Source organism: Homalodisca vitripennis, chromosome 3 (assembly GCF_021130785.1).
Source record: "Homalodisca vitripennis isolate AUS2020 chromosome 3, UT_GWSS_2.1, whole genome shotgun sequence".
NCBI lineage: Eukaryota > Metazoa > Arthropoda > Insecta > Hemiptera > Cicadellidae > Homalodisca > Homalodisca vitripennis.
Genome location: NC_060209.1, coordinates 162708869 through 162722608, shown reverse-complemented (window position 1 = coordinate 162722608; position 13740 = coordinate 162708869). Strand labels below are relative to the sequence as shown.

Below are 13740 nucleotides of genomic sequence, written 5' to 3'. Positions count from 1 at the left end.
TTTTCCCGTTTAATTACACTTTTCTAAACTGGCAATATTTTTGGTTAAAATGAAAAAATATAATTAAAAATTAAAGGTTTGTAGATATTCAGTTACAATTAGTACAGAGAAGAATACATAAACTTTAAAAAACAAAATGGGTCGGCGACACATAATTGGCCTCCATCAAGAAGCTACCAATGAAACCACTTCTTGCATAATTGACAAGGCAATTTAGAAGACCTACTTTCAAACTAAGAGCTGTCATGCGCACAACCCACAATTGTCCTGTAAATAATTGAATGCTCAACGAGTGCACACCTCTCCTGACAGAGTGCGCTGCATGCCAACAACTTCTTGACCTGTCTCAGACATGGGGTTTCTAAACAAACTCGCCATAGCGGGTGTCATAGTTGTTATTTTGTCTTCAGTAGTTGGATTCTGGGGTTTCTGGAAATTCATCACCTACAAACTAACTAGCGTAAGTACACTGCTAAATAGTAAAGACAAAAATCTATTACGCTTTTAATATATTTTAAACAATATCTTTCCGAAAATAAATAACTCATGATTAAAACGACTTGGAACTCAAATTAATTAGGATACATAAAATAATCTCTTTAGCAATCGTGCGGTTAAAAAAGGAAAATATTTTTATAATATAATATAACGTCATTACTAAAATCACTCAGTACCTTTGATTTATCAAACTTTATACAGAAGTTTTTGTGTAAAGTGACCGTATTGCTTGATTCCAGGCATTTCATTCAACTTTCTAAATTTGTATATATATATATATATATATATATATATATATATATAATGAGTGTGTAATAAATATATGTAAAGTATCTTTTTCAAAGTTGTAATACGGTACTTTGTGTTACTGTTTTGTGAAACTAAATATGACTGAAAACATCTGAAAATTAAAAATTTCTTTAAAAGTTTAGTATATTGGATATAAGAAGTAATCAATTTATATAATCGCAATTTCGGAATTTAATTTATAGTTTGAATGTACCTATCAAACAAGAACATGTCCGTCGTTGAGAAGAACTTCATTAATTTTGAATTTGCTTACTTCGAATTTAAGCAACATTCAACTATATATGTAGCTGATAAATAATATTTTATTCACAATAATTAAAAAGTTTATTTTTTTCATGAGAATGTTTATTTTGATTCATAGAAAGTAGGTGGAATACATTAGCCAAAGAGTTGGTAAATATTTAGACACCTCTTAATTTTAATTTTGTTCTTAAACAACTATTTACGCATATTGTTTCTCTAAATTTGACAATTTTTAAACATTTTTATGATTTAAATCCTGTTAAAAAATGGTTGGGAAACGTGTTGTTAAAAAGATTTAATTTTAACTTAGGATAATTCTAATTAGGATTCTTCATTGTGATAGAAACTTCTCACATCGTAAAATTTTAAATTAAACAATCAAATAGTTTGCATACTTCATACATAACACCTGTATATCAATTGGACTAGGTACATATATCATACAGGTACATAATCATATATCATAGGTATTCTGTGTGATCACGAAACTTTTTTTCCTTCTTTCATAATCACATAGAATATCTGATAATCAATTTGTAAATACCTGAAGTATGTATTTGTTGACAGTTCCCAGAATATGTTAGTAGGAGTAAAGAAATAAAAATTACGAATAAAATGTAAATTTGTGCGCATATTAAACTCAATATGTATGCATACAACAGTTATACTTTGTTGTTGCATGTGAAAGAAGTTATGTCATATAATTATATGGCTTAACACAGGGCTTTAAACATATGTACACAATAATTTTAATACTTTTTAACCGACTTCAAATACGTTCCCTTTTGTTTTTTGCCTCATTTTGTTATGTTATGGGTAGGTTTTTATGGATAGTTTATCCCCCTTCATCTACGAACGTTAGTTAGGCTTCACGATTTTGTTTATTAACGGCATCAATTTAATGTTGTTTTGTTGTCAATATATTGTTTTACCAACACGTCGAGAATTCTGTTTGGGTTATGTATACACGTTACTGCTAAAGTTTCTAACAAACTAAGTGAATTTAAATATTTAGTATAAATTCAATTACAATTTAAGCCAATTACAAAAATTTGCTTTGTATAATGAACATTCTATAATTTATCTGGTTAAGTATTTTCATGTAACTCTCTGTACCACGGATGAAGAATACAGTTAATGTATCTTATCTTCTATATTGATAGAGATTCTAGAGATATGAGGTTCTTACTTCCACGTCTGGTACAAGTCGGAGTCTTATCACCAGGGTTCTTTCCATATAGCAGTAAGTTTTCTCTTCCTGTACCCTTGTACCTAAACCCTAAACATTTCAATACATTCCCCAAAACCCTTAGAACTGAGTACATCAGTCCTTAACTCTTTCTATGTCTTCTTTCCAGTAATTTGCTTCAGTAACCTTCCTTGTACCTAAACCCTTTATATTTAAATACCTTCTTCTTCACCGTTAGAGCTAAGGATCATCTGTCCTTAATTCTTCCTATGTCTTGTTTCCAGTATTTCTTCCTGTACCCTTGTAGCTAAAACCTATACTTAAAATTCTCAAAGACCATCAAAACAAATAAATTTGCCGGGCCTGTAAATCGTGTGAAAGAGGCGTGAGTGATACAATGTATGTCTGAATGGTGTATTGTCAGTGTGAATGATTAGGTTAGGTAGGACGATTGTGATACAATGTGTGCATTTTCTGTTCACAATAAAGTTTATTATTATTATTATTATATAAATACCTTCCTCTTCCCCCTTAGAGGTGAGGATTGTTTGTCCTTAACTCGTCGTATGTCTTTTTCAAAGTATTTCTTCCTGTACCCTTTTACCTAAACACTATACCTTTGAACACCTCCTACTTCACCCTTAGAGCTGAGGATCATCAGTTCTTAACTTTTCCTATCATTCGTATATATTTATCTGCAGTGTTCAGAATTCCTAAAGTCCACACTCGGTGAAATCATTCTACCTTTTCACGTATCTTTCATAGACTTGGCATTCACGGCACTATGCCAGTCGAATTTTTGACCTTTTGAACGTTGCAATATTCCGCATGCGAATTGTTCGTAGAGGCGCCACCAAGCACCGTAACCAGAGTACAGGGTACAGGGTGCAAGTACTCGCGGCAAGGGGCTGGGCTCGAGTCGAGGACATTTCCCATGCACAGGTCAGCACAGGAGACCCAGACCATCGGACTTCGCTTCACTGAACTGATACTTCATTGTTCTGTAACAAATGATTTATTGAATTTTTCTGCGAATTTATTGATATAACAGAAAAATGCAAATTTGTCTCCCCAACAAGCCAGGCGAGACCCCCATAAAAGTAACATTTTCTACGAAACTATCTGTTTAATCAGTACGAAATTTGTTATCTGATGTCTTTGGGGTCTTAAATTTATCTAAAAGGTGTTTTAAATGAAATTTAAAAATATTTATTTGTAGCAAAACGATGTATTAAAACCTATTAAAAACTAGAATGTTTTGTTAATTTTAATTTGTTTTACATAACTCCGCTTTGTTAAATACACTAAAAACACAGTTTATATATTAAGGTATAAAAAAGCTGTAATATAAAATTTGAAGTCCGTATGTATAAAAAAAATCACAAAATGTGGGAAGGAAACTGCGTAAAAAACACTGCATATAGTAAAAAAAAAAACTGGATTTAGGGATTCTTTTCCACACGGCATGGTTTAAAGGTAGTTTGAGTTTTGATTTTTAATATGGAGACATTGTTTAAGCTACTCTGGATTATAAAGAGACTTGTAGTACTAACTTTAAGTTTTCGCTATATATTCACCGCTAAACCACTGTTGTGTAGCTACACCAAATTTCTTTTCCTCAATTGTAGTAAACTCAAAATTTGTGGTATGGTATGCACTTGTTATTTATTAAGATTTATTAATTAAGATTAATGCGAAGACAACTCGCATTAGTGATAATTTTTAAATTTTAGTTTTCGGAAAGAGTTAAAGGATATAAATCTATAAAACGCAACAAATTAAATATCAACTAATCAATTGGCATGATTTAGAGTAGTCATTCATATTATTACACAGGTAGCTATGAAAAACGTTGCAACGCGGCATTGTTCTTTAGATGCCCACTCGTATCTATTAAATGTAATTGGTCTGACATTCAAGAACTCAAAAGTACTTTAGCAGTTGGAGGCAACAGGTATCGCTCATATCAAGGCTGTATGGAATGTTTTTCGTGTTTATGCCAATCTGATTTAAAGGGATCTGCTAAGACGTGGGAAATATCTTATGGATTGTATAGTAACAAATGAACTTATTATACACTATACTGCAGATCAAATCTTTTACCAAGAATTGTAATTTTTATTTCAATATTGCTCTTATTGAATGATTTGCAGTATATTCTTTTCACTATTTGTATTCCATACGCTCTTAAAAGGTGTAAAAAGTATTTAGTGTAAGATGTTTTATTTTGGTTCTACTAGAATTAGTCAGAAATAAGATATTTTACCAGATTACTTCTTTATTAAAATAACTAATTTGGAAATTGCAGTCAAAAATATTTATATATAGAACTATTATTTTACGATACGACTATGTATATTTTGGCCGTGAAAATTTTTGTATGAGTTCGTATGAAATGTATGCAATTTAATCCCAAGCCATTTTTGTTACTACAACAATAAAAGTGTAATGAATATGTTTTCTCACATTATTATTTTCAATTGCATGTTTAAAAAATAAAGTCGTATTTTCAAAAGAAACAGAATCTTTAAACTTTAAGTGTTTTTAAAGTGCTCATTATGTATTCATTACCAAGTCACTTTATTTGCCTTTCTAGAGGCAAAGAAAATGCGCAACGAGTATTACTTATGTACTTCATCGGTAAAAGCTGAATGAATACTCAAATCAGTACAGTTGACAATCCTTCACAATATTACTAATATGACCCTACTTCAGGTTTCCTTCCTCACCTAGTACATTTTATGGTAATATGTATGAATCATAGAAACATTTTATTACCTCATCCTTCGAAGGTGAATTTTTATGTTGGTTTAAAAGGTTTATACATTTTATTGATCAATGTTTATTGATGTTTATTGAGTGTCTCTTGTGCAGTACATTTCAGGTATTTATTTTTTCCCAATACATAGCATAAATATACAACAAACAGTAGCAATCATAATTTGCACTCTTATGCATAAGAGAATAACTGAATGAACATTGAAGTCAAATGTCTTCGATAAGTCAGATGTTTTCAGAATATCCGAAGAATACATTGTCTCTAGCTGTCTGTTGATAAGCCTCTCTTGGCATGATATAACTGCACAGTTTGAGTAAAGAATTTAAATTTAATGTGTACTACCGCTACCCGTGGCTTCGCACACAATGTTAATATACGGTGAGCGTAGATTCTTGCCCGAGATATTTTTCAAACATAATTAGGCATATTACCGGTGCTTATTATTTCAGTGTCAATTACGTTTCTAATTCCACAGTCGAGTGTCACTGGTATGATGCCCGATCACGAAAGTATCAAAATGAAGGTCTCGAAAAACTACCTCGGTAAAAAACGTAGCTGCCAACCGTTTAAATTCACTTAGATTTTAAGGTAGTTTCAGTATCATAGTTCCTGAGTTTGCCCCAATCAGGAAAATATATACCAGCAGAAACAAAATCCAAACAAAAGTGTTTACTTTCAGCCGTTGTGATTTAATTTCGGCTTAAGATATTTCCAGTTCCATAAGTTTAGTTTGGTTCGTATCTCAGATCAAGAAAATATACTGAGGAGCCCATCGTCTACAGCCTTTTTATCCACGATCGGCCTAAAAGTGTCTATTCCAAGTGTGTAATTCACTTTCTGTTCTGTTAATTGGATTTAAGGTGCCACAGTAAAATTTGGCTAATTGTTCTGATAAAGAAATATATCGTCGGTTTTCAAAACAAATTCGGTCATAAAACGTCTACTACTCGCTCTTGTAATCAAAGTCCGATATATCCAGTGCCATAAGTTGAATTTCCCTTGCTGTTCAGATATAGAAATATATATATATATATATATATACACACATTATATATATATATATATATACATTATATATATATATATATATATATATATATATATATATATATGTATTATATATTTATACACACTTACTTACGATCGAATGGCGTATGACACAAAAATTATATAATCAGACAAGAAATTCAGGTATTTACCAGGTAGATTTATTTTTATTTAGTATATGTTACATAATCTACAGCAATTTAATTACAAAGACTTATTCTAAGATGTTGTGGTAAGAACATCATCTGGTATTTTTTTGTAAATCCAAATCACTAAAGTACTCACCGATAATAATTTTAAATTTATCCTTCAGCTCCATGCCAATATAAATACTCGTAGCTTACATTTAATTTCAGAGTCTTGAAAATTGGAGTGTACAAAGAGTCATAATCTTAGATCAGGTAATTCAAAACTTTGACTGTAATTGTAATTGATAGCACAAATATTGGAGGGAGATTGGGACATCCTAATGGATTGCTAGTATTTAATAGACAATGGAGAAGACCGTAATATAAAACATGAGCACAGGTCATAGCAAACTATTTAAATTTATTTTTGTACAAGTCATTATAATTCTTTGCTTAAAGTGAGTTAACGACGGTGGAAGGTTTGAAAGAATAATATGATTTCGGACATTAGCCATCGATATATGTTACAAAATGTACAAAACAACGTTTCAAGGATTGAGCCTATCCTCTTTGTCAAGTGCCAATGTAATTAGTAAATGATAAAAGAAAGGAAGATAGGGGGACAAAATAAGGAGTACGTTTGACCTATTTTCTTTCTCTTATTAAAAAAAAAATTATGTACTTTATACTTGCAACTGACGAAGATGATAGACTTTTATCCTCGAAACGTTGTGTTATACATTCTGTAACGTATAACGATGGCAAATGTCTGAAATCCTATTATACTTACATTTTAATTAATTCAACCAATTATCAGAATTATTGTAATAATAACACTTTTTAGTTCCTCTTGTTTATCACTCTATGTTCACCATTCTTAGTTGTAAAACTAGTTACATATGCTCTTTAAGTACCATTAAACCTTATACTTTACTCTCTGTACCCTATGGGTCCAGATGGAACGGGATAAGGAGATATTGATTTCTCAATTCAGTACAAACAGTGGGAAAACCTAGTCTAATATTGTCTCAGATATAAGATGATATTAGAGGTCTTTAGATTTCTAATCTGGAATATAAAAATGCTGTGATACCACTGTCAAATAACAGGACATACAAATAGTAATAGCATTTTAAGTGAAGAGTAACTGTAACACTAGTAACTATTAGACTCAAATAATTGAAATACAGTAAGTCTCTTGTGCAGTATACTAAGTAACATACGAATTGTAATGACATCGTTCAAAAGGCAAAGTAAAGATGAAATGATATGCAAACAGTCCCTGACTTTGTATCAATGTCAATAGATATTAGCTCTTTTGCTGTCGTCAGTGACATTATAAATATGAACTACATTATTCATTTGTAATTTATGCAATAATACAGCTTCAACATTATGTGTCAATGGTTTTGTGTTATATCCCTGTTATTTCAAGGAATGAAGATTGTCTCAACTAATGTTTTCTCATGAAGTAAAATGTTTTCATATATATATATATATATATATATATATATATAAAGATTTTTTAGGTAAGATTTATAAATTTAATTATCAATACTATATTGTTAATACATGATGGATTTTTAATTTTTAATCAGTAATTTTTAAAACTCATTCCATTGATTTACACATAATGTAGATTTAATGGGAAGGGTTGATTTAATCTGAATGTTGAGTCCATTTTTACTTCTACGTAGTGCAGCGTTTGTAATTTGATCCTGTCACAGACTTGCAAAGAGTTTGTTTTGAATGAATTCGTCGCTTTTTCATCTCTTCTGACAAGCGTGGGCACCTGATTCCAAGAGTCAAGTCTGTGTCAGTGTCAGATTTCATACGCTGCACCAAGCAGAAAGATAAAAATGGAGCTAAACTCAACATTTCTATTGATTTAGTCTCTTAATGCTTACAGAGCATCGACCAATGTAAGTAGAGCTGTAGTGTGGCGTGTAAATCTCCAGAATGATCAGAGAGTTAAATGAGAGTTAATTTTTATAACACTTTAGCTCAATCACATAAATACTTTAGTTATAATAATAAATAGTTATTCCTTCGTTAATCAGAGTTATTTTACCTAATAATAAGTAATAGAAAAATAATGTAAATCTGTTTTGACCTTAAAGAAGGCTGGTTAAAGAAAATGTGTCTTAATTTGCACGAGTTACAAAATAAGTGTACAAAAATACATAAAATGTTCAAAATTTTAGCCCTACAAAAAGATATTTTGGAGCATCAGAAATAAAAAAATTGTTTAAAAAAAAGGATTAATTTTAATTATATGATAAGGTTTGATTTCTGTGAGAATAACTGATTTGTAATATGTGTCGGATAATATATTTTAACTAATTATAATTATATATTACATTACTATTTATTTACTTTGTATTAGTGTTGCAGTTTAAGCTAAAGTATTTAATTTTACTTTTCTATGTTTTCAATCTCAATTAAACTGTTAATCAAACCATCTTTCAACCAATTATAGTCCTTTTGCCAATGCTCTATAATTACAAAACAATTTGTATTTGTAGGCTTCATTCGCAGTCCTTATACACCTTTCCCCTCGGCTCGGCATCACAAAACATCCCAGTGTGTATCGCATTTATTCTGCTCTCAACGTCCGCGATTCCCTTGCTACCATACTGTACAATACAGTAAAACTAATTTTTTTTAAATATTTTTTTCAAACTGTGAAGGGGCAGTACCAAGTATGGTTTTCTAAGCTCTTCTCTCATCTTGACTCTCAGTCGAGCTTCCCGGTTCACATTGTGTATTGCCGGACTTCACCAACTTCACAGTTTCCCTCAGGATTAGTCTATTTTTCCGTTTATTCATGACACGAGCTTACCTATAGAACCAAATTCATCGTGCTCAACTCAGTGAATCTAAATGCTTTCTCGCTGAAGTTAATTCATTTTAATGTCTTAGTGTACTTTGTATTCAAGACGTGATAAGCTCAACATCACATAAACCAATATTAATCTATCTAAATTTCTTGGTTCTCGCCTATTTATAATAACAACTCTCAGTCAGTACCAATATTTGTATTTAAATAATTATACTCCACGTTGTAAGCTATTTGATTATATGATTCAATAATACTAAATATATAATCAACAAAATTTGAAAACAATCTTTTACTTTTAGTACACATCATTAAATCATTAAACACCCTTTATTGCTTTAAGGGTCGGCATAGTAATAAAAGTATCAGAGTTGTTAATTATACACACTTCGACATAAGCTAATGAGACAAGAAATCATTTTACGTTATGAGAAAATTACTGGATTTAACAACAGTTTGTTAAAAAAAAATAATAATAATAACTTTTTCAGTACGCATAACTTCCGTATGGATTTTAGAGTAAGTTAACAGAAGAGGATAAATAAAAACAGTTTGCATTTTAAAACGCTGCACGACCTCTAGATAAACCATCGTAGATGAACAAAAATAAAAAAGTACAATACAGCTTTTGGTACATTATATTTATTTTAATTATATTTAATCTTGGCCACATGCGCAGAAGTTTGTACTTAAACCATAGCTGACGAAATTATTAAATGAGACAAGTAATTCAAAAGTAATTCTATTAAAATGGGAAATAAAGAATTTATTTATTACTCAGCGTAAAGCCAAAAGGGATTATAGACGACTTTAAAATGTTCAAATATCCCCTATCTAGTTAATGTAGTGTTGTACGAATTCCTGGGAAAAGTGCGGTTAGAATATTTAAAAATAATAAAAATCATGTTATGAATAAACATTTGTCCAACCACAATATTGTTATGTATGATTTGATTCTATTTCACAGAAGGTATAACAGGTATAAAGCGTTAATCTTGTACAACAGCAGGCCTTAGGGAGTAATCCTATAATGTATATGTCAGGAAAAGGGTGTTTACGTCTTAGCGGAGTCAGAGGGAATTCATGATCATAGAACGCGTGACTCACGTCTCTACTGTCCGCTCTTGTTTGCCCTCCAGCATCAGAAGAACTCTTAACAAGTCGTATATAAATACCTGTTCATCCCTCGGCACTGGGGTCAGTTTGCTTTACTTTCTGTAACTTACATAACCTAATGTGATTTCTACGTAAACAGAAGTGTATTTTTCATGAACTTAGTTCAAAAGTTTCCTCTGGAGAGAAGACTGAGGTTTGGTTATGTTATATCTCAAAGGCTGCATAAAGTAAGGAAAAACAAACTCGTCTAAAATTCACTCAGAAGTGGTTTCTTTACTAAAAAAAACAAATATTGTTAATGTTACTTGCTGCGGTTACTTCTACAACCCTTTATAAGGTTTGTAATTCACCACGCGGTAAAAGCCAACCCTTGCAACTACTTTTGTTTATTCATCTTCCTTAATTTCGTGGAATTTATGGACAGCATAGTCCTTTCCCATGAGGTAATTCTAGCGAAGCTCGAATTTACAACCTGTAGTAAGAGAGGTCATGGTAAGCTTGAGTTGTGGCAAATCAACTTTTGTTTAATGCATTGATGTCTCTGAGATATTTAGTTTAAACTTCAAAGCAGTATTACGAATGGAGTAAACGAATGTTTCTTGTAAAAAAACTGGTAATATAATTATTAATTGAGGTCTTTTTACATTACAATGAGTAATAAAGCCAAACGGCCAGACATATTGTATCTCGTACTGTAACCCGTCACACGTAGAACACTGTAACCATTGAGCAACGGGTTTTTACACAGGAACTCGGTAATTGAAGTGGACCATAAAATTCACTATTGTTTTATTCTTGCCTAAATGAATAACAAATTTTGTACCGGTGAAGTTTTATTCCCTTAATTCTAGCAAAAATAAGGCTTAAAACTTATTGTATCAATCTTTATACGAAACACAATAATTTGTCGATATGTGCATTATTGTAGGAAACCACTCGATTAGTAAATTTTTAACGCATGTTTATTTGGAATAATTCTTAAGTACATATTTTACAAGTAAGTGTTATCACAATTAAAAAATATTGGACCTTATAGAAAATTGTCTATAGTGGATATACGGTAAATAGTCTCAAATTAATTTATAGTTGAATTATTTAACTTATTTAATAATCAAGTGTCCAATGAAAAATATTTATTATAAGTTTCTTTGCCTTTCTATGACGTTAAAAATGCTTTTAATGTTTTAAATTTATTTATTAATAATGTTTTATATACATTTTCAAAACATGGAAGGGAATTTGAGTCCACGTATGTATTTTGTTATGTTTCTTTACAAGTAACACTAGTTAACACGTACATGATGTAAAGCATATTTCACTTATAAAATCCTTTAATTGACTTTGTGATCCACTCTATAATTTAAATGTGTTATTACGGTCAAACAAATACTTCCATGTAAGATATTTGTAAAAATTTCATTACAATTTAAGTAATCTTAAGATTACATTTAATGCCGGAAAATAATTTTAGTTTAGTTTAAAAGGATTCCATACTGAGAAATTACCGTTTTTAAGAAGTTACCATACAGTGTAGGTTGATTTTTGATCACGTTAATAATAAAGTGTAAACCAGCACTCTTGTAGTATAATATAATTTTAATTAAGGATGTAAACATTTTGTAATATTTTACATTTCTAGAGAAAGAAATGTGGTAAATGTAGTTTACTGAGGGCTGTAGAACAGCCGCTATCACAAATAAGAACAAAAGGTGCAGGAAACTCCCACACATCTTCTCACGACTATTAATTTTGTCTGGACCAAGAAGTGTTTTTTGTTCTTTTCTATCTTACGTTCCAGGTATAATCTTTGTCTCTTCGATATGATCAGTCATGATTGAAACTGTTACATTATATAAAAAATGGGACGAAGGAGAAAACCAAATTTTAATGAATAAGTATGAGCAATTAAAGTTTTTTAAATCAATAATTTTTTATATAAAAAAAACATATAAAAATATATAAATTACAGAGCGTGAACTTGGCTCCAGACACCGACATAAGGAAGGCATGGGAGAAGGCGCCAATAGCAATCGACTTCAAGGTCTACATCTTCAACATAACAAACCCCTGGGAGGTGCACAATGGTAGCAAACCCGTTCTTCAGGAGATTGGACCTTTCGCCTTTTTGTAAGTATCGGAGGGAGATGAAAAGTTTATATTGAATGTAATTAAGTTTCAGTTCAACTTCTCAACAAGTCATCTTAACTTTCCAATACTTCCAACTCGTTTCATTCAAATTTAACTCGTGTTTTAAAATAACAAACTTCTAAACCGAATAAAATCAATATTTTGAAGTGTAAATTACGAGTTTGGTTGTTTTTGCTTATTCATTACATTTCTAAATATTCATCTGGAATTATTATGTCCATTTAAAGTGAGTTTGAAAAGAAAAATCAACAATAAGGTACCAATTGCAAACAATATGGCAATAAGGTACTTTTTAATAATTGTAAATTTTCGTCAATAATAGAAGAGTTTGTATGTGGTAGCAAGTTAATTGGCATCAAAATTATATTCCCTCAATATATTATTAAAAGTGTTTAATTATTATGAGGTTCGATTTAAACATTGAGTAATACAAATTTTATGATCGTATGAGCAGTTTGCTTTACAAATAACAATAGTATTCAATAAATCGCTTTTATACATAATGTTTTAACTTGTTTCATAGACTTAATTATCATATACTAGATGTTGCCTGCGGCTTCGCACTCAATTTTTAAAGCCAAAGTCCTTACTTGAATTACTTATCATGTAATATGATGGTCTGGTTGAAATGAATTATATTTCAGATTCCGTACTTGAATTTGCCTTTTTGGCCCTATCAAGAAAATATATATTTGGTCTCAGAAATCTACTTTGGTTTAAACACCGCTTATTTTCGGTGATTATGATCTACTTCCGGTCTAATATATTTCCAGTGATATAGTTGGGTTTGTCTTGTTGTCACTATGAAGAAAATATAGACACATACTCAGGACTGAGAAGTTCTCTACGGCAATGAATCTATTCCCGGTGTAAGAGGAAAATCCTTGGGAAGTTTTTTCTCAATAAGGCGGATCTTATAACATTATTTTGATGGTATTTCCAAAAACGAACTATAAGTCAAGTATTTCCAATTCATTAGATGTTTTTAATGCGTCAGTGGCTTATTCCGGAATAAAAGTTATAAGGTATCTATATTTGTTATCTGCATGAAACTACTGTTTAAGCACTTGTATTATAAAATTAAAATAGAAAAAAATATTTCTGTCTTTTTGATGTAGTTCAGCAAAAACACTAATGAAAGTTTAAAAGTGTAAACAGCTGTTTAGTATCCTTTAATTTAGATCATGAAACATGAATATTATAATTAAAATAGTGGTTATATTCAAATATTGTCGTGGTGTTATAAAGCAATGTTTACACAAAACAGTTGATTATATTTAATAGTATTTTTCAATTAATTTCCACAACTTTAAAGACCAGTGGGCTTACTTAGCCCGGAGGGGTTTTCGAGATAATAATAGGCTTATATTCATGCCAAGGACCCTAAGAATGTTCAATGTCAGTACGATCGGTTGAACAGTTTACGCGTGAAAGAGAAACAAAC

The 13740-nt window shown here is 30.8% G+C and overlaps 1 protein-coding gene across 1 annotated transcript in view; it reads left to right on the top strand.

Annotated features, from left to right (window-relative positions):
• Nucleotides 1–349: 349 nt before the first annotated feature.
• The window catches only part of LOC124358427 (sensory neuron membrane protein 1-like), a 57416-nt gene continuing 44025 nt past the window's right edge, over nt 350–13740 (top strand). The window contains exons 1-2 of the mRNA XM_046810724.1: nt 350–460; nt 12118–12275. Coding sequence (XP_046666680.1) covers nt 353–460; nt 12118–12275 — 266 coding nt within the window. The 5' untranslated portion in view covers nt 350–352. The remainder of the gene's footprint in view (nt 461–12117; nt 12276–13740) is intronic.